General features: G+C 42.5%; 1 protein-coding gene across 6 annotated transcripts in view; it reads left to right on the forward strand.

Annotated features, from left to right (window-relative positions):
- Positions 1 to 24,080, forward strand: part of tacc1 (transforming, acidic coiled-coil containing protein 1) — a 157,489-nt gene that overhangs the window by 117,591 nt on the left and 15,818 nt on the right. For all 6 annotated transcript variants that reach the window (XM_087984382.1, XM_043681465.2, XM_087984383.1 and 3 more), the window contains 2 exons: positions 10,879 to 11,092; positions 17,941 to 17,996. In XM_087984382.1, the coding sequence (XP_087840508.1) occupies positions 10,879 to 11,092; positions 17,941 to 17,996 (270 nt within the window). The remainder of the gene's footprint in view (positions 1 to 10,878; positions 11,093 to 17,940; positions 17,997 to 24,080) is intronic.

The following is a 24,080-nucleotide window of genomic DNA, read 5'->3' on the forward strand; positions in this document are numbered from 1 at the left end:
AGAGCACTGATTCTTTGTTCCTCTGTAACAACATAATTAAAGAGCTTTCCAGAGGGTTAGTCCAGTATTGGGTCAACACCAACATTCCTAAAATGCATCAACAATTCCTTGTTAACTAGCTAGTTACTGCCTTTCTCCAACCACTTCCCAAGCTGCTGATTAAAGTATTCTAAGCAGCTGCAGTTACTCTGCAGCTTTGGCCTTCATTGAGGGGTTCGAAACTCCATGGCAGAAGAGAAACATTTCATGGCCTATTTTTGGGGTATTTATTACATGTTAGGACTAGCCCAGTCTTCCAAACCTTTATCGTTTCTGGGTTTTGTTGTCCAATCTTGACTGTTGTGTCACTTCGTTTCCCACAATGATTGGTGTCGGACAGAGTGACTTATGCCTTTTGGCAGTTTTATTCTGTGTTTACCAAACACTGTGACAGTTAATGACGTTACTGGTGGTCTTGTTGAACTGCATAAACATGAACAACAAGTTGTATTTATTCAATACCTTTTAATGCAGCAAAATATCACATGAACATTATCAGACAAAACAAATTGAGACTGAACCTGCAAACTGAAAACTGGGAGAGCTAACTGAAAGTTTGCTCAGAGTTTAGGCGGCATTGTAACGGAGGAGGTTTAAGTTGAGAATCTTACAGCCTCAGGCCAGGGCATTTAAAAGCTGGGCATTTTGGAAACTCTTCATCCATATCAAGGTGGGCATATTGTTTGTGTTATTGTTTATGTTTTTGTTTATGCTTTAAAATAAAAAAGTTGTATCAACCAAACGATACAAGCAAGCTCGACCTGACTGAGCAAACACTGACCAAGAGCATAGTGGGTTAGGTGTAGAGCCTTAGTCAAGTCAAAATGAAGGAAGAACTGATCATGAGATCCAGAGATGCCGGAGTTGAAAGGTGTCATCACAGACAGAAACAAGATGCAGATTGAAGCTTCAAGTGAAATTCTGAACAGATGGAATGTACTTGATGCAGAAATCCATCTTCCTGACATCATCAGTTGAAAATGTTGCTCGGGAACTGATTACTAACAGCATATTAGCAACTTGATTGATTTTTGGAAGTCATTTGCTGATGCCCATTGCAGACATGTGGTCCTATTTGACAGTGCAGATAATCTCTCCTTATTTGGAGAATGAGCTTAAGTGGGATTGGGGGATAATTCATGGACAACAGACATGCTGGAGAATTTCCACGCTGCTTACCTCTGCTGTAGTAAAGATCAGTGACATGGACTGACCATTGGTTAGTCTCATGAGTGAAGACACTGTGTGGAGGAAAGGTCACTAAGTTGGCACTGCTGCAATACTGCTGAGTACACAGTGAGGTCTATTGTTTTGTTGTTAATTGAAAATAACATGCCCACGTAACAAGAAGTCTAGGGATAAATGAGTCATCAGAATATCCCAGCCACATTGAGAAGAACACCCTTTCAGCAGAGCAACTTTGACTGAAAGTACAGTTTGGTTTGGTGCCCCAGAATTTGGTTTCTATACCCTCTCCGGCCTTGTGTCTGTTAACCAATACCAATGGAAAGGTTTGTTGAGCATAATCTTTGAGGTTTGATGTTTCAAGTAGGAAAGACCTTCGTCCTTCTAACAATAATTTGAGTTTATCTGGGGCCTATACCAGAGAAAAATCCCCAAGGGTGCTTCCCAAGCAAGTTTTTGAACAGGATTTGACACTGCATCATTGAGGAGAGGTGGTGATTGGTGATCAGATATGTGGTCAAAGGAGGGAATGCCACCATCTAAAGTTGAGGCTGCTGAAAGCAGAAGTACCAATAGTAATGGACTGAAATCAGTCGGTTGAGGGAATGGTACATAAAGGGTGAATATTTGAGGAATCTAATGATCTTTGAGAGTTGACAAAGGATTGGAGTACACGAGAGCTTTTGAACATGATGATCAGAAGTATAAAACTGAATCATTGCTGGATTGTACAAGATGGAGTGAGAATGAGAAAGATGACCATGAAAGGGAGGTGCAAGCACTTATCACTCATGATTCATCTGTGCACAATGTTGTTTATTAACACTGCGTCAGTGTGCTTTTCCTAGACAGCAACTTCTCCTTCCTCAGAAACCCTGTAACCACCTGGCTATGACATTGAATTCACCAATCCCACAGCCTAGAAGTAGATTGGAACTGAAACAGTCCCATTCCCCTGTTTGGAATACAGAACAGCTTAATGCGGCTTGGAGAATGGGATTGAGCTAATGTCAGCGAGTTGTTTTTATAATGTGGGGAATTTTGGTTTAATTCAACTGTACTTCGAATATCCTAAATGAGCACAATTGATTGCATCGAACAACCCTTAGTTTCTGTTAACCTTTCTCAATGGAAGGTTTTTTGAGCACAGACTTTGATGTCCAATCAGGCCTGGTGGAAGTGTTGAACTTAATCTGGGGATGAATTTTTGAATCACCTTAAATGCAAGAATGCAATCCCATGTATGAGGAGCAGTTGAACTGCTTGGGTTTATACACGCTGGAGTTCAGTGGAACGAGGAGGGGGGGTCTAATTGAGGGATATAAAATACTAAAGAGGATTGATAAGGTGGACGTTGATCAGATGTTCCCCTTTGTGGGACAGTCCCTAACAAGAGGGCATGGATATAGAGTGAGAGGAGGAAGGTTCAAAATAGATGAGGAGAAACTACTTCTCTGAAGGTTGTGTATTTGTGGGACTCAATGCAACAGAATGCAGTGGAGGCAGAATCAATTAACAGATTCAAGAAAGAACTTGTTTTGTTTCTGATGAAAAGCAGGATAAAGTGTTCATGGGGAGCAGGCCGAAAAGTGAACTTGAGACCAATATGAAATCAGCTGTGATCATGTTAACTGGTAGAGCGGGCTTGAAGGGCTGAATTGCCTACTCCCGCTACTAATTCCTATGTTCCTAAAAAACCAAACTGACCATGAGGTGGCACATTGCACTGACTGCGATTCATTATCCCACTGTGGTGATGGTAGAAATACTCTCTCATATCCTAATGCCTTTGTTCATGAGACCATAAAACATAGGAGCGGCCTTTGGGCCATTCAGCCCCTTGAGTCTGCTACACCATTCAATCCTAGTTGCTAAGTTCCTATGTAATAAGAACATGACTGCTTTGAATTGTTGGGCAGTGAAACACAACTAAAAATCCATGTTGACACAAACATTTGAGTGACAGATCTGGCTGTAAACTTCAACAAAAATTTATACTTCTGCAGCTACAGTTACATGACAAGAATAGAGGAATGATAATGGCTGGGAGAGAGTTTTGATGAGAAACTGGAATGATTTGCTTATCCTTGTGTGAATCAGAAAAGACTAGCCAGAGCCTACACTTGGATCACAGTCATGTTTATGAAGAGTAATGCCTTTTTGTTCTAGATTTGACTCTTCGGCGAATGCGTCATGGCCAGTTTACTTTGTGATGATGTCACTGTGAGGGAGAATTTCCACTTGGTTTCCTCACTCCCTCTGTTAGGAAGATTTCCACAAAAGGTTTCTGCCAAATTGACTGGAAGTGAGCCTGCAGGGAAGTAGAGTTAGCAGTTACAGTGGAGTTGGTTGCTTTGAATTATTGGTTAATTATGCAGCAAAGAAGCATTACAGTTCAATAAGGTACCAGAGGTATGCAGTAATAGAGCTGTTGGACTTTAGATTATATGTCAAATCAAAACAAGAAAGGATACTTTGGTACATGGGCTGGATCTAGTTTATAAAATGTCTGTTTGTGGGAAGCAAGAGAATAGTTGAGAAGCAAAACATTCCTATGAGATGTAACACCTGAGTTATTATATTATGATGATCTTGGTATGACATAGATGCAACATTCTTACAAAACATACATATGTTTTTAAGATGTGCCAGCTATGTTGAGGTGGAGAATTTATTTACCATGACAGGAATGTAAGATCTTGCAATACATTCTTCTTCTTGTTCAACAGCCCTCTTATATAAACTCAGAATCTCGGTTCTGCGAATGGAAAAGCAGCTCCACTTTGGTCAGTCGTCTTTGATAATTTGGATTTCCTCGAACCCTTTTTCGCCTCACCAGTTTCCTGAAACTGAAGGCTGTACACCATACTCCGGTTCTGGCCCCCTTAAGATTCTGTGTATTATAACATTGTGCCATTCGATTTCAACTTGGCTGCTCCATAACAGTTGCCAGAAAACCTACTAGGCATTATCTGCTCAATTTGCTTCTCCTAAAATCTTGAATGCTCAAATCCCGCTAGATTTCCCGTTACAAAGTACATGTTTATTAATTGAAAACTATTGGCTGACATTTGAGTTCTATCAGCTGTGTTTTTAGAGTCTGCCTCTCCACCTAATCAAAATCCCTTGCACCCTTTCAACCTTTTGAATTCGTTTCTGATATCAGGCAGTAATTTATCCAGCAGGGTCATTCATGCATATGATAAACAGAGGCAGCAGCAGAACAGAATCCACAATGTTTTACAACGCTGACGAGAAACTGCCTTTGAGCTTCTGTTCTCTGTTTCCTCCCTTCTAAGTGGTCATTAGTGCAATTCATTGTCCTCCCACCAATTCCCATTTCCCGAATCCTCTCCAGTTGTGTCTTTGTGTGCTATCTTGTTGACGGCATCTATTCAATTTTCTTGTCCGACAATAAAACCAAACGTAACCCAACTCATTAATGTTCCACCAGTCTTGATCATTGGTAAACTAATGGAAGGTGTCATCCACTGTGCTATCTATCAGTACTTTCTTGTCAATATTCTACTTGCTGCTCAGTTTGGGCTCAGTCAGGGCTGCTGTGTTCCTGCCCTCAGTTACATACTGGGTCCAAACAGGGACAGAAGAGCTGAATGACAGAAGTGAGGCAAGAGTGATTGCAGTATCTGACTGAATAAGGTATCAAGGAGCCCTAGCAAAACTGAGTTTAGTGGGAATGGAGTTGGTGGGGAACTCTCTCTACTGGTTGGAGTCGTCCTGAGCATTAGGGAAGATGGTTTATCTCAGCCCCAGGATATTGCTGCGTGAGCTTTTCAGCCATCATCAGCTGTTTCAGTGACCTTCCTCCATTGTGAGGTCAGAATTGGGATGTTCGCTGATGCTTGCACAATGTTCAGCACCATTCACGACTCCAATACTGAAGCAGTCTGTGTCCAAGTGCAGCAAGATAACATCCAGGCTTGGGCTGGTAAGTGCCAAGTAACTTTAATGTTGCATGAGTGCCAGGCAATGACCATTTCCAACAAGAGAAAATCTAACCAGCAGTCCTCAATGTTGCTGGCAATTCCTTTGATGAATATAACCCCTGCTATCGACATCTTCAGGTCTTCCATTAACCAGAACCTGAGCTGGACCATCTAAATACATATTGTCTACAAAAGCAGGGCTATGTGTGGTGAGTAACCCATGTCCTTTCTCCCAAAGTCTGACCACCATCTCCATGGTACAAGTCAGGAGTGTGTTGGAATGCTCCCCATTTACCTGCGTTAGTGCAGCCCCAAAAACACTTGATACCATCAGGCCAAATAAACCCACTGGATGGGCAGCTCCTACACCACCATCAATGCTCATCACCAATGCAGAATGGCAGCAGTATCTACCATCTACAGCAACTCACCAAGGTTCCCTCATAAGATTGATAACAAGGGGCAGCTTTTCGTGAAGAGGTATTGGGAACAGAGAGCTCTCTGACACCTTGCAGCCAGTGGATGTAGAGGACATTGCAAAGGTTGTATGAGAATGTCCCTGGGGACAGTGCAGCAAGAGAGGCTGATGCAGGAATATTCCAACATTTTGTGAACAAAGTGTTGATTCACATTCACTGTCATGAAATCCACACACAAATTAGGATGAGTGTTTAAGGACTGATTCGGGACTGGGCCAAATTCTAACCAAGGGATCAGCAAATGAGATTATTGCTGTCTGGCAATTTATTTCACTCAGGATAAAACAAATTTATATCTTTGTGAAGTGAATTTGGCAGTGATCTTCAAATGAGGGAATTGTCTGTCACAAGAAAGTTAAAACTCACACAACACCAGGTTATAGTCCAACAGGTTTATTTGGAAGCACTCGCTTTCAGAGTGCTGCTCCTTCATCAGGTGGGCAACCACTTGATGAAGGAGCAACACTCTGAAAGCTCGTGCTTCCAAATAAACCTGTTGGACTATAATCTGGTGGTGTGATTTTTTTTTTTAACCTTGTCCACCCCAGTCCAACACCGGTTCCTCCAAGTCCTGTCTCAAGAAGTTACAGTTTAGAAAGAGCTGGCATGTTGGAGGACGAGGAGCTGCAACGGTATTGCTGAAGGATGTTGCATTTCGTCTAACTTACCATTATTTTCTGATTCGCCCCAACAGTTTTTGTCCTTTTTTTTTGGGTTTCTGGCAAAATATTTCAATTGGTGCCTGGCATGCGGTTCAAGGGAGTTAGCTTTCTGTTCATTACTCTGAATTTGGTTTCATGCTGCCCTCTGCTGGTCTGCAGTGTGTGGTAACAAACGGAAATTTGCAATAGCCCAGCCTGCCTGCTGTGGCCATGACACCAGGCTTTTGGATTGTTGGATGGTTTACTTGAGAGTGGATTCATATCCGCCTTCTTTCACACCTTATTCTACCTGTTACTTCAAAAGATTGCAATTCCAAAGCTCTGTTGATCTGCATCCAACCTTGAGCACCTTCCGTACACTTGTCATTCAAAAATCTGCTGTCTGTATCCTAAGTTACAGTAATTGTTTTTTAACCGTCATCCTTGCTGTTGCTGAACGATGCTGACTTCTGATCTGCCAAGACCTGTATTTTTAAACTCTTGTCATGATTTTCAAATCCCGAAGTAGCCTTGTCCCTCTCTATCTTTCTACTGTCTTTTGATGAGCCCCACAATCTTCCAAGATAGCTGTGCTGTTCCAATTCTGGACCATTAAGCACCTAATATTTCATTGTTTTCGCCATTCATGGTTGTGACTTTCGCCACATTGTTTCTAACGTTTGATGGAAATACCTGCCTGAATCTCAGTCTCTCTGCATCTTCGTCCTTTGAAGAGCTTTTCGTTAAATCAGAAACTTCTGTTGTACTAAAATCATTTGACAGGCCCTCAGTCAAACCTTGTTGGATAACACTCTCTTGCTAAATGTTTTGGGACCTTCTTATTCAGCTTCATAGCTGCATGTTATTCTTTTGAAGGTGCTATACATATGTAAGTTAAAGAAATTGCAAAAAATAAATTGGATGAAGATTGAAAATGATTTGTGTTATGAAATGAATAGCAATGAGAGAGCTGATTCTGGGAAGTGAACTTTGTGGATTTGAGTAAATTGTGGGTCCACCAACAGCACATGGACTGCAGAAGTACCTAATGCAGCTCACCACCACCTCCTTAAGGGCAACTAGGGCTCGCAATGAATATTGACCCAGCCAGAAATGCCTACCTCCTATGAGTGCGTAAGGAAAAGGAAGAGTTACTTTATATAATGAAAACAGTTTTGGAGTAACTCAGCAAGTTGAGCACATCTGTAGAGAATGAAATAGAAATGTTTTGAGTTCAAGCTGACTCTTCATAACCCTTTTCCTTTTATACATGTGTGAATAATGCCTGCTAAAGTCTTACAATATACCTCCAGACCATTCACGTGCAATATGCTGCTGTCAAGTTTCATAATGGCCATGTTGGCAAATGTGTATCATTTCGACAAGCTCATATGTGAATATTGGCAATTGATAATGGTACAACATGCCAGCAACCTTTTAACCTTGCATCAAAATGTAAATTCAGCACACTCAATGTAACACTGATTGCCTTGCTTGTTTACTAAAAGTGTGTCCGCCCTTTCAAGACAAAGGAACAGTGTGACTCCAACATGGTCTTAAGGCACATTTTGGAGCTTGCCAACATCTTCAATACCGCCATGGGGGATATTGATGGTCAGGCTGTAATTAAATGGGATGGGCACATCATGTCTCACACACACAGGCTGAGCATTTCACTGTCCTGCCCACTTTTCCTTTTTTAACTCTGTGGTTCAGAAAGTAATAATCAGCACTGCCTGGGACTTTGGGCTGCTTGTTAACACTGCTCTCAGAGAAATCATGGGTGTTCACTGGTCTCCAGTATGCATTACAGCAAACACCTGGGGCAATTCCTGTCAAAGTTTACACCCCACCCCCCACCCCCCCCAAATCTGTTGGAGTGTTGTCAAACACAAACAGAACTGGTTTGTCCCTGCACTGACAAATTGTGGCTTTGTAATAAGCTTCCTGACCCTGTGAATAGAAAACCTCTGATCGGATCAAATTAGTGGATGCTGAAACAAATCTGATTTGAATCAGTTTTGCTTTCTGCAAACTAGAGGTAGATTAGGAGGAAATGGTGTCATGGAGGCCACCACCTGAGTGGACTATTCTATCCAGGGGCAAATCCCTATTTCTGCCAGGGTTTGGTGATTTCCCAGCCCATCAAGAAGAGATTTCCTTCATTGGTCTCATCACAAACTGTGCATCTTAAAATGTGTTGCGAATCACTCCTACTTTGCCACAAAGTGATGTGCGTACAGTCAGGGATGGCATCTGAGGGCAATCAGAATGTTGACCACCCAGCTGGTGGTTTGGATGTAACAGCAACAACATCTCTGGTTGAGACCTTCCTGGAGGGAATTGTGAAGGCTAGGAAATAAAACGTGATGTTTGAAGGTCACCCCATAGCCTCTGACAATCCAGGGGGAAAAAAAGTCCCAACCTATTCAGCCTTCTCCTTTTAACTCCAGCCCTTCAGTCCCAGCAACATTTGTTGTAACGGTCTAAACCCTCTCAAGTCTAACAACGTCCTTCCTATAGAAGGACCAGCATTGTACACAATATTCCAAAAGTGGCCTCACCAAAGCCTGGAGAACCACAATATGACCACCTAACTCTCATACTCAAAGTTCTGATCAACGAAGACAAGCATATCAAACGTCGTCTTCACCACCCTGTCTATATGCAACTCCAACGGCAAGGAAGTATGCACCTACAGTCCTAGGTCTCTTTGTTTGGCAATACTCCCCTGGGCCTGACCATTAAGTTGAGAGTGTGGCGCTGGGAAAGCACAGCAGGTCAGGCAGCATCCGAGGGGTTGGAGAATCAACGTTTCTGGCAAAAACCCTGAATCAGGAACCCTACCTGATCAGGAGCCCTTCCTGATGAAGGGCTTTTGCCCGAAACATCGATTCTCCTGCTCTTCACACGCTGCCTGACCTGCTGTGCTTTTCCAGCACCACACACTCGACTGTAATCTCCAGCAACTGCAGTCCTCACTTTTGCCTACCATTAACTGTATAAGTCCTGTCCTGATTTAGTTCACCAAAATGCAACATCTCATTTAAATTAAACTCCATCTCCCATACACGGCCCATTGGCCTTTCTGATCAAGGTCCCAATGTACTCTGAGATGATCTTCCTTGAGGTAGTGTGCTACACCATCTATTTTGATGTCATCTGCAAGCTTACTAACCGTATCTCCTATATTCACATCCAAACCATTTCTATAAAAGATGACAAGCAGTGGACCCAGCACCAGCCCTTGTGGCACACCACTTGTTGCAAGCCTTCAGTCCAAAAAGCAACCCTCTATCACCACCCTCTGTCTCCTGTCTTCCAGCCAATTTTGTATCCAATTGTCTGGTTTGCCACGATCCAATGTGATCTAGCCTTCCTAACCAAACTGAAATAGTTTTGACATTTTGTGTCAGGGAACACAAGTGATAAGTGCAATGGTTTTATAGATCTGATTCTTGTCTCCTGTGCAGGTTAAATGTTTAGTGTACCCTTGTGGAATTGCAAAGCCACTCCATTGTTTAAAATTGAAGCGTGATGAACCAGTAGCTCTCTCAGTATCTGTATGGCTCACGTCTGGTGAAACTTGCACCTGAAGGTGGCACACAATCCATGTTTGCAAGAATGCAAAATTCTTCAGCAGTATCTCCCCTCATCTACTCAGTGACAAACCCACCATTCCCAATCAGCAAGGACAGAATGATTAGAGAAATTGGGTACTGTTTGAAACCAAATGGATTCATACAGTCAAGTGTGAAAGAAGAGCTTAAAGTCAAGGTGAAGCTTGGCAAGTATTTCAATCTGGGAGAAACAGAGGGATAAAAGAATATTAAAAGGAGGTATTCAATTTCTCTCTCTAAGTTTATTGTTTCCCTTCACCGTTCTGTTCTGAGCATTTATTCTGATGAATGATATCCAATTTTACTGTGTAACCAGTATTTACAGATGATATGGAATGTTTTTTTGCTTGCTTGCTTGCTTTATTGGTGTCACTGACTGGTCCAATGTTCATTAATCATCCTGAATCTCCCTGGAGAAGCTGGTAATGGGCTGACTTTTGAACCATTGTATCTCCCTTGAGCAGTGCAACAACGCTGTAATTTAGTTCATGCCAAAGTGCAAAGCAGTTTTTATTGTATCCTGAGTGTGTAAATCTCATGCGCTCCCCTTACCGTGTTAGCACTTGTTCAGTGATCTCTCAAACTAACCAGGTCATATCTGGACAAGAATCACTACAGTCTCTGACATAACCCCCTACACCAAACACAAAGACCACTTCCTAACTGCTGATTTGGTGAAAAGACTGCTGGAATTTTATCTTTGGCTCAAAATTCGCAGGCAGAAGTTTCTAGAAAACCACTATATTGATAATGAGTGAAAACCTGAAGGTTTCAAATTATTCAGTGGCAGAAGTTCCTCAAAATCCCAGTAAAATTGTTTCTCCAAATTAGAGGAGTACTTTTCATTGGATTCAGCAGAAACCGTCAACACTGGTCAGCACACAAGGAAATTGTTGTTCTCAGCAGGTCATAGTTGTAGACAGGAGCTTGCACTAAAAAGAACTAAAGCCTGTTGCCTCCATTTCAGGATGCTGAGCCCATTGAAAGGTGTGATGTCCCTGACCTTGCCCATAGAGAGAGGCATGCCACTGATGAAGAGAAACTGGCTTCCACCACATCCGTCAATCAAAAACAGCCCTGCCAAGACGCAAAAGCTCAAGTGGAAGATGACACAGAGTACTTTGAATGCTCCAACCATCCAGCAACTGCCACTAAACCAGAATTATTAGACCCTTTGGAAGGTAAGAGGTCTGTTTGGAGATTTCATGGGCCATTAGTGCCCAGGGGCTCCCTTGTGAGGCCAGCATTTTGCCTAAGCAGCCTCGCTGTCCAACCATTACATTTGCCACCCATGTCAAGGGGTGACTGAAAGCACCATTCACATTTTCTGCAAGTTCTGATGAAGATTTCAATGCTGTTAAAACAACTCTGGTACAGGTCCCTTACTGAGAAGATTGCATGCAAGCTTAAACTTTGTGGGCTGTTACCGGGACTGAATAGTGAAATGTCAGTAACCTCAGGGAGCCAGTGATGGATTGCCAAGTGAGACATTTATTTTCATTACTAAGATGTGCTTTATTCATAAAAATATCTTTGTGTATGTGTTTGTGACTGTATAATAGCATACCAAGGAAACAAGCAAACATTTGGATAGAGTTTGACTCTATGCAAGCAAGCCAAAGGTATCTCTTATGCATACGATACTATGTTTACATTTGCGACACCTGGAGGGTCCCACTTAACTTCAGCAGGAAGCCCTCAGACAGTGGTTCTGGGCAGAGCAAAGACTGACATGTTCTGGGCAGAGCAAAGAATATCTTTCACTGAGTTAATGGTCCTCCAGATGGACTTGATGTTTGTCTCTGTGTGTATCTTGGGGATCACACCAGATATTCTCGGAGATATCTGACAGTCTCTAACCCCAATGCAGCTGCTACCAGGGCAGTGTACGGTGGCACAGACCAACAGGGTGTACATGAAGGATCGTGCACCTTCTCACCACCAGCCAAGCCATGTCTAAGTACTTGTTGGAAAGTTCTGATGATGAGGCATTCTGCGAAATGACTTTCAGTGGGACACACTGAGGTTGGAGTCTATTTGTAATCAGGCAAAACTGCATTTAGAAAATGCGTGTGACTGAAGCTGGCCAGAAATGGTCCCAGAGACAGTGAGAGTAGCTCTTTCCTCGCACTTGCCCAAAAACATGCTGCACGTATGCTGAAGTTATTAGTGCACTGACCCACTGAAAATGGGAAGCCATAAACGTTTTTAAGCTGAATAAAAGCTTTTATGTTGTGCACATTGTTAATGTTTCATTTATTTTTCATTCCAGACAGGCACTCTTGTCTTCTTCATTCACTGTGTCCTGTGAATATATTTTGTTGCTTCATCCATTTCTTCGTGCCATATTGTCTGTATAACATGTACCTTTGTGCCACTACTGTACTATGGAGATTATTTGGATGGTGGGCAGGGGGACAAGCCACAACTTTCTCGTGAAAGTTCAAAGATATGTGAGCGTTTCTCTTGTCTGTCACAATTGGAAAAGTATGAGAAGTTCAAGTTAACTGCAGTTCCAAAAACAACTTGTTTCTTTCACTTGTTGCTTTTAAATTCATGTCTTTTTAAATCACTTCGAAACCTCCACTACATCCTCGACTCCGGAATCTCTAACCCTATGTCCCTTTGAAATCTCTGAGCTCCTTCACTTCTGTCCTGTCTCATGTCCACGACTATAACTTGCGCAGCATCATCAGCTATGCCTTGAGCTGCCTGGGTCCTTTCTCTGGGATGCTCTCTGCTACACTTTGCCCTTTCTACTTTGTGTTCCTCCTTTAAGACGCTCCTTGTGATTTTTGTTATCTGACATTTAAGCTTATTTTGTGGCTTGGCAGCGTCTAGTTTCGATAAAGCTCCTGTGAAATGTCTTCAGGTGTCTTACTGGGCTAAAGTGCAATATAATTCTGACTTTGTGATGGAGTGAGTGCCATTGTGCATCATTGCATTACACAAAGGGTTAGCTTAAGTACAGTGCCAATGTTGCTTTGGGTTTTCACTGCAGGTCACGTGAGATTGAAGCCAAATACCACTTAGTGCTCATTCTGCCTGGATCACCAATTCATGATCCTTTAAACGATCCGAAAAGAGATTTGGATGGTTAATTGCAGTCACAAGTGTAGAGGGGTATGGACTGCAAGTTGGGATGCCTTTTCGAAGCACGTACGCGGTAGGCCAAATGGCCACCTCACATGCTGGGACTTTAAGTTGTGATGCATTCGTTTCTGGCCCCATACTTGAATGCAAATTAATCTCTGGACTGGAGAGCATGAGAGGTCTTCATTGTTATGTAATGGCAGAGTTTGATTGAACCGATGCTGAGTGAAGTTGTCACGTGTGAGATAATAGATTACAAGCTGAAGCCAGGCAGAATGTCACACAGTTGCATGTGTTTCATCCTATTGCTTGATGTTTGACTCATCCATGTGATTTAGCTGACCATTGTTGCTTGTTTAATTTATACACAGCCCTCTCCATGATGCAGTATGTGTCTTGTGTAAGTGAGCTGACTGACAGCCAAACATCCCTTAAAAGGGTTGACTCTGAGCTTCACTTTGGACTGGTGCATTTAATTTTAGTGTTGCACAATGTGAAACATGTTTGAAGGCACTTGGGCCAATGCTAAACAAAATGTGCATTATTCTTCTTGGCCTGGACTTGGGACCTGTTCAGGAGTTGCTCAGTGGGGGACAAACTGATGAAATAATTGGTAACATCAAATCATGAATACAGTCCTGAAAATTGCCTTGAAATGGAGCCTCATACATCAGATATAACCAGTTCTGAATAGCTCTCTGTCAACTCTGGCGGTGGTTATTAACTGGTTGGGTCCAGCAGGGGTGCCTGAGGCCAAGTGGAACATGGAATCAGGGGTGGTTGAATGTTAATTGAGGGTTAATGGGTGAGATATATTAATAACAAACCAGCAAACGTAAATTTACCTAACCTCTGATATATGGAAAATCCAAGGGTGTTCTGGCATCTTCCTGCCTCTCAGCTAGAAAGTCTGGGTTCAGTTCCCACTTGCCCTGGAAGTGTGTCACTATGAGAAATGGCTATAAATTGTATTTAATAAGATATATGCAAATAAATTCTAGCTCTAATCCTCCACTTTTTAACTTGATGTTATTTTAGTTCCGTTTGCCAGCAGAAGTAATTTAAAATCTGACTATCTTTGAGGTGATGAGGATTTGGAAGATTTGTTTTTTCAGACAGATGGCAATGTGTAGCAATGCTACAGTCTGTGCCACCTGCCAAACAGTCTGTATGGTGGTGAACTCATTCTAAAGAGGAGAAGTTGCCTACTTCATTGCTGGTTGATGCTGCTATGTAGGCAATAAATCACCTACAATGATCTCTTCCACAAACCGACATTGACACTCACACTTACACACGCACATACACTTACACACAGTCTCATAAACACACAATCTCTTTCTCTCAGTCACACACTCTCTTTCTCTCATTGACTCACATGCTCGCTCTCTCTCACTTACTTCCTCGCTCTTGCTCGCATGCTCCCTCTCTCTCCCACTCACATGCACTCTCTCTCCACTCATACACGCTCTCTCTCTCTCTCACTCTCTCTCTCTCACGCTCTCTCTCACTCACATGCGCTCACTCACACGACACGCTTCCTCTCTCTCGCGCACGCACACACACACGTGCTGTCTCATTCTCATGTTGGGGTCAGTTCCCATTCTGAAGGTTGGCATACGTTCTGACTCATTTGGGACATGCTGCACCATTGTCAGCCGTGCTATTTACTGTTCCCTGTTCTCTGCAAAGATTATCCCTCCCTGGGCTGGGATGGTTGATATTACCATGAGGCCTTCAGACAAAAACCTTGCATATATACAAATCCCTGCTTGGATAAGGATGAAAATACTGTGTTCAGTTCTGTACCTTCAGAAGGACACCCAATAAGGAGTGCTGTCTATATTTGGCAGAATTTGACCCATCTCTAAATTGCAAGGACAAGTGACACAAAGCCTGTGGTTGACTTCCTGGGATTTGAAGAGGTTTTCATTCCAAGTTTTTAAATGAGCTGACAGGGAAGTTTATGAGAAAGTATTTCTGCTGCTTCTGGAAATCTAGGACTGGGAAGTATAGTCTAAAGGTTAGAGCCAGACCTTTTTTAGCAATGAAATGGGAGATGTTCCTCTGCACACAGGGTGGTAGATATTTGGAAGACTGTTACACAAATGGAAATTTATGCCGTTTAATTTGAAGTTTCAGATCGATACACTTTTTTTTATTATTGAAACGCAGTCAGGGATATTGAGCAAAGGAGGGTTTGGGCACAGGTTGCAGATCGGCTGTGATTTGATTGAATGTTGGGACAGGCTTGGAGACCTGAATGATCACCATCGTTGGTGTATGTTCCACACCATGTGCTTGTGTGTTCGTGATGTGCCACAGAGGAGATTTTAAGAAGAGTGAGGACCATGTTGAATCTCGTAAAATAATTGATGGGATAACAAAAAGACCTCCAAGCATCTCATTGGTGTTAGCTGAAGAAACGTTGGTGTAAAATAGCTAGATTTCCATTGAAACATCTTCAATAAGCTGTGAGGTGAGGGAGGCAACAATATTTCCACCTGCTGACTGAGGCTGTTGATGAGCCACAGACTGAGAACAAACATGTTTATAAGGCTTGTGTTCAGAAATAGAGTATGAAGTTTTAAACCAAAGAAATTTTGGTTTTATCAGTGTGACTGAGGTAAATAATGCACAAAGATTATCTGTGTGCATGCTATAGATTTTGTCCTTTTCTCATTGGAAAGTGAATGACCATTGGCTGAGAACAGAAAGGACATTGACACTGGTGTGGGGGAGCAGTTCGAGAAGTCTAGCTGGTTATGTTCCTGGAAGATGGTCCCCACAACGTTGGTGGAAACTGCAGCAATCGATGATTTCAGTTGGAAGCTGGGTGGATACTTGAAGGAAGTTACCATGTATGGGGATAAGGTGGGGGAGTGAGACTGACTGGATTGCTGTATTGTAATCCAGCTTGGTCTGAATGGCCTCTTCCTGTGCTGGAAGAAACTATATCATCAAACTGCCTACAATGGTACATTGGCTCTAGTTTCACTGAAAATAGGCTGTTTACAGAACTTGCAGAATGATGTGGGAGATGCACTGAGATAATGATGATGCTGAGGTCTCAAACTGGCACAGTTGACCCTTTGCTGAACTCAAGAGCAACCAAAGAGGCAACAGGGTGTTCCCCTCGAAGCAAAATTTGAAGATGCTGTTTGTTAAAATGCCATCTTCGTTGTGTAACCAAGCTCCTGTGATGTGGCTTCTTCAGTTCTTGGGGGCATTGTTGAAAATCGCTCTGCTGCAGGGAAAAAATAAACACCGCAGGACTGGAGAACTCCTTCAGCTGGGGAAGATGAAAGTGAGGTGCCCCACCCTGTGTTTACAGTGCCTGCAATTCTGTGGGACCCACTGTCATGCTGCAACGTGAGTCCGTCAGGTTGATGACTGAACTCTTGCTGTTGCAACAAGAGGTTTTAATTATTTGCTACGTGGTGAACCACAGAACCTGCATGTGTAGAACTCCAGTTCATTAAAATATTACGGAATGCACAATACCTGTGGCATGTGGCATAACCACACTCAGCTATATGCTGATCAATTCTCACTTACCACCAGGATTGGACTTTCAGCATGGATTTCTGTTTCTAAAACAATCCAAGCTGCTTTCCTTCCTCTTGTCCCATTGTTTCAGCTGTTAAATCATAACCCAAATTAATGAGCATACAGGTAACCACTCATCATATTTGCATTCCCTTCTGTGACAAGTCACTCAGACAGAGAAAAGCCAGTCTGTCTCTGCTAGTGTTCAATCTTTCACCTGGGGAAACCATGCGTTGTACGTTCAATTGAAATACTGAGTGTTGGAAACTCACCAAATGACAAAATATTGATTTGTGGTTGACCATTCACGATTGGAGTTCAGGTTCACAGTTCCTTGAAGGTGGAGTCTCGGGTAGACAGGATAGTGAAGAAGGTGTTTGGTACGCCCACCTTTATTGGTCAATGCATTGAGTACAGGAGTTGGGATGTCATGTTGCGGCTGTACAGGACATTGATTAGGTCACTTTTTTGGAATACTGCATTCAATTCTGCTCTCCCTACTCAAGGTAAGATGCTGTTAAATTTGAAAGGGTTTAGAAAAGATTTACAAGGATGTTGTCAGGACTGCAGGGTTTGAGTTAAAGGGAGAGGTTGAATAGGCTGAGGCTGTTTTCTGTGGGGCGTCAGAGGTTGAGGGGTGACCCCACACTGAGGTTAATAAAATCATGAGGGGCATGGATAGGGTGAATAGCCAAAGTCTTTTCCCTGGGGTACAGGAGTCCAGAACTAGAGAGGCAGAGGTTTAGCGTGAGAGGGGAAGGATTTAAAAGGGGCAACTTTTTCATGCAGAGGGTGGTGCATGTATGGAATGAGCTCCCAGAGCAAGTGGTGGAGGATGGTACAATCACAACATTTAGAAGGCATCTGGATAGGTAAATGAGCAGGAAGGGTTTAGAGGGAAATGGGTCAAGTGCTGGCAAATGGGACTAGATTAATTTAGAATATAGTCAGTGCTTCTATAATGCAATGGTTGTGTTCTTGTGCAACCCCACACTATAGAAAATCACGCTTTAGAAACGGCACTTGAAGTGTTGGTGATGTAATTGCTTTGCAGCCAACGCGTTTTAAAAGTTCGCGCTTTGGAAACAGTATCCCCAACTCATCAATCGTGTTACAGTGAATTTATGTTTATAAAACGTGCGTTATAACAGAACGACCCTTATCTGGTCAGCATTGGACGGGTTGGACCGAAGGATCTGGTTCCATGCTGGTATGATACCTGGTGCCACTATATGATCCCTCAAGCTGAAGGACATTCTGAGGGATGGCTTTCTATCTTCTCAGTAAATTATTTTGTGGAGCTGATCCACATCAAGCATATGAGATCCATACAACAACATTAAAACTCTTCATATGCCCATGTAATGCGTCTTTGTTTCACTTCCAGGTTTGGCTAAATCCAAAGAAATAGACCAGCAGGAAAAAAATGCACTCTTGTCACCTGTAAGTATCTGAAGGTCTACCAATGTACTTGAAGAAATTCTTGTAGCTTTTTTACTGTAACACTGGCTTTCTCAGTTGAACTTAGCACTCTCAAATTAATGGGAATGTAACCAGAAATATGGGAATTGTCCCAGAATGTTCATGTTCTGAAGATTTCCACCTTGTTTGGTGAGAATCCCACACAAAGCTGTTTTCAAAGTTACAGAAAATTTCCAGGACTGGTTCCCAATTCCAGTTCATTGGCTTGCACACCTGGAAGATTTTTTCTAGTTGATGGCTAGTTAAAATAACATGGGTACCAATTACATGGCACAAAAAGTTACCATCACCTTTGCACTTTTTTAGAGTAAATCCACCAACTTAAACCTAAATCTAAAACATTTCTCAACAAAATTTACAAGTGAAAACCTTTCATCATAGAGTCATCGAGGTGTACAGCATGTAAACAGACTCTTGGGTCCAACTCGTCAATGCTGACCAGATATCTGAAATAAATCTAGTCCCACCTGCCAGCACCCTTTCTATTCATATAACCATCCAAATGCCTTTTAAATGTTGTAATTGTACCAGCCTCCACCACTTCCTCTGGCAGCCCATTCCACGCATGCACCACCCTCTGCATGAAAACGTTTCCCCTTAGGTCCCTTTTATACCTTTCCTCTCTCACCCTAAACCTATGGCCTCTAAATCTGGAATCCCCTACCCCAGGGAAAAGACCTTGTCTATTTATCCTCTCCATGCCCCTCATGATTTTAGAAACCTCAATAATGTCACCCCTCAGCCTCCAATGATCTAGGGAAAACAGCCTACGCCTATTCAACCTCTCACTTTTTAGCTCAAATCCTCCAACCCTGGCAACATCCTTGTAAATCTTTTCTGAACCCTTTCAAGTTTCACAACATCCTTCCAATAGGAAGGAGACCAGATTTGCACACAGTATTTGAGAAGTGGCCGAACTAATGTCCTGTACAGCTGCATCATGATCTCCCAACTCCTATACCCATGCTCTGACCAATAAAGGAAAGCATACCAAATGCCGTCTTCTCTATTTTATCTACCTGCAACTTTACTTTCAAGCAGGACCTTATCCTGGAGTATGTAAGTCCTCCCCTGATTGGCTTTTCCAAAATGCAGTACCTCACATTTTCCTAAATTAAACTCCATCTGCCACTCCTCAGCCCATTGGCCAATCTAATGTAGAAGGAAATGGGTTACAGCATGTAGAAGAGGAGTTCTTCAATCTTTGCTGCATGATGGTCAACGTTTCAGAAAAATTGATGAAAATGATGAGGGACATGCATCTGTTCAGTGTATATTTTTTAACCCATGAAAGATTTGTGCCTCTCCTCTTCTGACTTCAAATCCTAGGATTTCCCAACACCCACTGAAGTCTTTAATTTTCAGTCTCTGTTCAAGACAAGTGGTCACAGATGAAATGGAAATGGAAAGGGAATGAGAAACTTAGCAGGGTGCTTCATGTGTGGAACAAATTTCCTGAGAAAATGGTGGATGTGGGTATAATTACAAAATTTAAAAGATATTTGGATAGAATCATGAATAAGAAAGGTTTGGAGGTAAATGGCTAGGAACGGGCAGGTGAGATGAGTTTAGTTTGGGATTATGTTCGGCATGTACTTGTTGGCGCAAAGGGTCTTTTTCTCTGCTGTTTGACTCTGTGACTCTAAGAAGAGTGATAAATGCTACCATTTGAAAATACATGAAGAAGATGAGGAAACATTAGCTTTTTTCCATGTTGACCATGAAATTGGACAATTAATTTGAATCATTGTTTGAGGACCAGAAATGTTGGTATTCTGGATCATTGAAAGGTGGGGGTGGGGAGGGATGATGAAGTGATTTATTCACATGTATACTTATCAAACTGCATGAGCCAATGGATGTGACTGTTCCAGTTGACATGAGTTTACCACTGGGTTATCTAATCAGCCCTGTCTGATTCTCTGAACATAGATAGATAGCTCATTGATGAGTTGGAAACTTTGGCTGGAATGTCAGCCTTGTTGCATTCCAACGAGGGTGTGTGGTTTCAGGATTGTGATAAATTCGACTGGGAAGTTCTGTTTGCCCTTTGATTGAGGACCTTGCTCCAATATTTCACTCTGTTGTGACTTCCCACATTTTTGTGGAACTGGTATAGCTCCAGTTCAAGTCTGAAAAGTGGCAGAAAGGTCATTTCCCTCCAATGACTTGGTTTTGTTGGCGTTTTCAGCAGGTACCAAGCATTGTTACAGGATATGTGGCCCCTGCAGCTGCATAAATTGGCAGCATTTTATTTTGTGGCTTTGTTTTCTTGATTCTTAGAATCGAGCCCTGATTAAAATGATGAAACTCTTTTGGTCTGGACAACAGCCGAGTCCTACAGTTAAAACTCAGGCACTGCAAACTCAGAGGAGCATGTGAATACAGCTCCCACACAATACTCACTTCAGTGAGCCTTCCAAGTCTAATTGAAATGGATAGTAGAAAGGCTATTTTCTCATTATAATTCTGTGCAGCAGATGGATTTTTAAAGGGGCTCTGGCTCACCAGTCAGTGGAAGAGTCAAAAGAAATGAAGCTTGTAATAGTTGTTGGAAATGCAGATCAGGGTTCAGGTCAGCCTCACTGAAGACAGGCCAGAATTTGGAATTGTTTCACCAGGCACAACAAAAGGGTTTTTATTAATGCTGCCTTGGATAAACCTAATGTGAAAACTGGGAGACAAGTTTTGAAGTTCTCCAGTTTTGTACAAGTCATCTTGACTGATGCACAAATTGACTAGAAACAAAATACCTTCTGTCTTCCACGGATTTGCAATCAAAAATGCGCTCCTTGCATTTTTTTGTAGCACTGGGTCTGAAATGCCAAATCTGAACAGAGAACCTTACAGCGCAGTACAGGCCCTTCAGCCCTCAATGTTGTGCAGACCTGTGAAAATAATCTGATGCCCATCTAACCTACTCCATTCCATTATTATCCATATGTATGGCCAATGCCCATTTAAATGCCCTTAACGTCAGCGGGTCTATTACTGTTGCAGGCAGGCCGTTCCACATCCCTACTACTCTCTGAGTAAAGCAACTACCCCGATTTCTGTCCTGAACCTATCACCCCTCAATTTAAAGCTATGTCTCCTGGTGTTAGCCTTCACCATCTGAGGAAAAAGGACTCTCACTGTCCACCCTATCTAACTCTCTGATTATCTTATACGTCTCAATTAAGTCACCTCTCAACCTTCTTCTCTCCAGCATCAGTTCCCTCAGCCTTTCTTCATAAGACCTTCTTTCCATATCAGGCAACATCCTAGTAAATCTCCTCTGAACCCTTTTCAAAGATTCCACATCCTTCCTATAATGCGGTGACCAGAACTGCATGCAATACTCCAGGTGCGGCCTTACCAGTGTCTTGTACAGCTGAAGCATGACCTTGTAACTCCAAAACTCAATCCCCCTACCAATAAATGCCAACACACTACATGCCTTCTTATTAACCCTATCAATCTGGGTGGCAACGTTCAGGGATTTATGCACCTGGACACCGAGATCTCTCTGTTCATCTACACTGCCAAGAATTTTACCATTAACCCAGTACCCTGCATTCCTGTTACTTCTTCCAAAGTGAACTACCTCACACTTTTGCGCATTAAACTCCATTTGCCACTTCTGAGCCCAGCTCTGCATCTTCTATATGTCCCTGTGTAACCCACAACATCCTTTGGCATTATCCACAACTCTGCCTACCTTAGTGTCATCCATAAATTTACTAATCCATCCTTCTACGTCCACATCCAGATCATTTATAAAAATGCCAAACAGCAGTGGCCTCAAAACAGATCCTTGCAGCACACCACTGGTAACTGAGTTCCAGGATGAACATTTCCCATCAACCACCACCCTCTGTTTTCTTTCAGATTCAATTTCTGATCCAAACCGCTAAATCACCTTCAATCCCGAAACTCTGTATTTTGTGTAATAGCCTACTGTGTGGAACCTTATCAAATGCCTTACTGAAGTCCATACACACCACATCAACCACTTTACCTTCATCCACCTGTTTTGTCACCTTCTAGAAGAACTCAATAAGGTTAGTTAGGCATGACCTACCTTTCACAAAACCATGTTGACTATCCCTAATCAAATTATTCCTTTCCAGATGATGATAAATCCTAACTCTTATAACGTTTCCAACACCTTACCCACAACCAAAGTAAGGCTCACTGGCCTATAATTACCAGGGTGTCCCAACTCCCCTTCTTAAACAAGGGAACAACGTTTGCTATCCTCCAGTCTTCTGGCACTATTCCTGTAGACATCTTGGTGATGAATTGACAATTAGTGCAAAGGTTGAGATTTCCACTTACAAACTGACTTTTTTTTTTGCACTTAGGGCCTGATGACTGTATTCCCAATTTGCCATGACACAAGTTCTTATAGTGTGTTGAATGAGATCAATACAGAAAAGGGGGTAAACAGTCAGTGGGTAAAAGGGGGCTCCGCGTTTAATGGGACAAAACAGTGTTGTTTTCTTGTTGATTCCTGAAATATGTAGCAAAATTTAAATGAAACACATGCTCATCTCCTGTGCTGTGCTGTCTTGTAATATTCCACAATAAAGAGAATTGATTCTTTGGCTCTGACTAAAGTCAGATGAAAAGAACCTGGTCAAAACCTGCTAGGAGACCACATACAGTACCTTCTTTGAATCCCTACAGTGTCGAAGCAGGCCATTTGGAGCAGTCCACACTGACCTCCAAAGACCATCCCACCCAGACTCACCCCCCCAAATCTGTCCCTGTAACCTTGCATTTCCCTGGTCTGCACATGTCTGGACAGTATGGGACCATTTAGCAAATCAATCCACCTAACCTGCACATCTTTGGACTATGGGAGGAAACTGGAGCATCCGGAAGAAACATGCAGAGACATGGGGAGAATGTGCCAACTCCATACAGTCGCCCAAATGTGACCCTGGCGCTGTGAGACAGCAGTGCTAATCACTGAGCCACTGTGCTACCCCACTTTCAACGACCGTGCAACCTGCTCTCCTACTCAATATCAAAATATGTGCTTGTGTGACACTCTGAACTTTGCTGTTAAATCAGTATGTATTTTGTTAGGGAGTGTGTCAAAGTCTGCAAGTTGCCCAACTTTGTTTGAATAGTTGTTTGGCTCCTGCAGAGGAGTGGCAGATGAGCACTGGATTATCTTTGTGCAGAATGAGATTACCCAGGTGGTGTAGAAACTGCTTTAATCCAGACCAAGGGCACATACAGAACAGACCTGTGTTTGGTGCTGCCGTCTGGCTTCTCTTTCCAGCAGACAAAGACTGAAAGGATACTTTCATGCAACAGAAACTTTCACTTCTCGGTTGCTAGTCTGTATGTTTGTTTGATTTTCTGAAAAGTGTTTTGATCATGATGCAGATAAATTTTCAGGGCTTCATCGAGTTAAGCAAGAGAGTTGTGAGTCATCCTTATTATCACTGCTGTTCAGCAACATCGAGATTGGAAAACTTTTAATATACTTTGTTGTCTAGCAATATTTGAAGTCCTCATTATTTTACACGCAAGCATCTTAAATTCAGGTGCCATGTGCCTTGTCCTTTACTCATATCACCTCCGCCTCCAAAACACACCCCTCCACCTATGCTCCTCCCACTGGCATTGAAAAGCTAAAATAGATCATCATTTGATAGATCCCATCAAGCCAAGAACCTTTAACCAGCTCTAATATTTTAAAATAAATCATTTTTGAACTTTATTCAATAATTGATATTCAGAAAACCCATGTCCAGTACCTTTTTAGGGATGGAAATCTGCCATCCTTATTCAGTCTGACCTGCACATGACTCCAGACCCACAGCAATTTTGGTAGACTGTTAATTGCTCTCTGAAATGGTCAAGAAAAGAATTCCATTAATGTGGCAATTAGGATAAGCAGCAATGCCAGTGACAACTCATGGAAGAGGGCGGCATCATGGTTCAGTGGTTCGCACTGTTGCCTCAAAGTGCCAGGGACCCGGGTTTGATTCCACCCTCAGGTGACTGTCTGTCTGTGTGGAGTTTGCACATTCTCCCCTGTCTGTT

Source organism: Chiloscyllium plagiosum, unplaced genomic scaffold (assembly GCF_037043375.1).
Source record: "Chiloscyllium plagiosum isolate Xiang-an unplaced genomic scaffold, Cpla_swu_hap1 HiC_scaffold_48, whole genome shotgun sequence".
NCBI lineage: Eukaryota > Metazoa > Chordata > Chondrichthyes > Orectolobiformes > Hemiscylliidae > Chiloscyllium > Chiloscyllium plagiosum.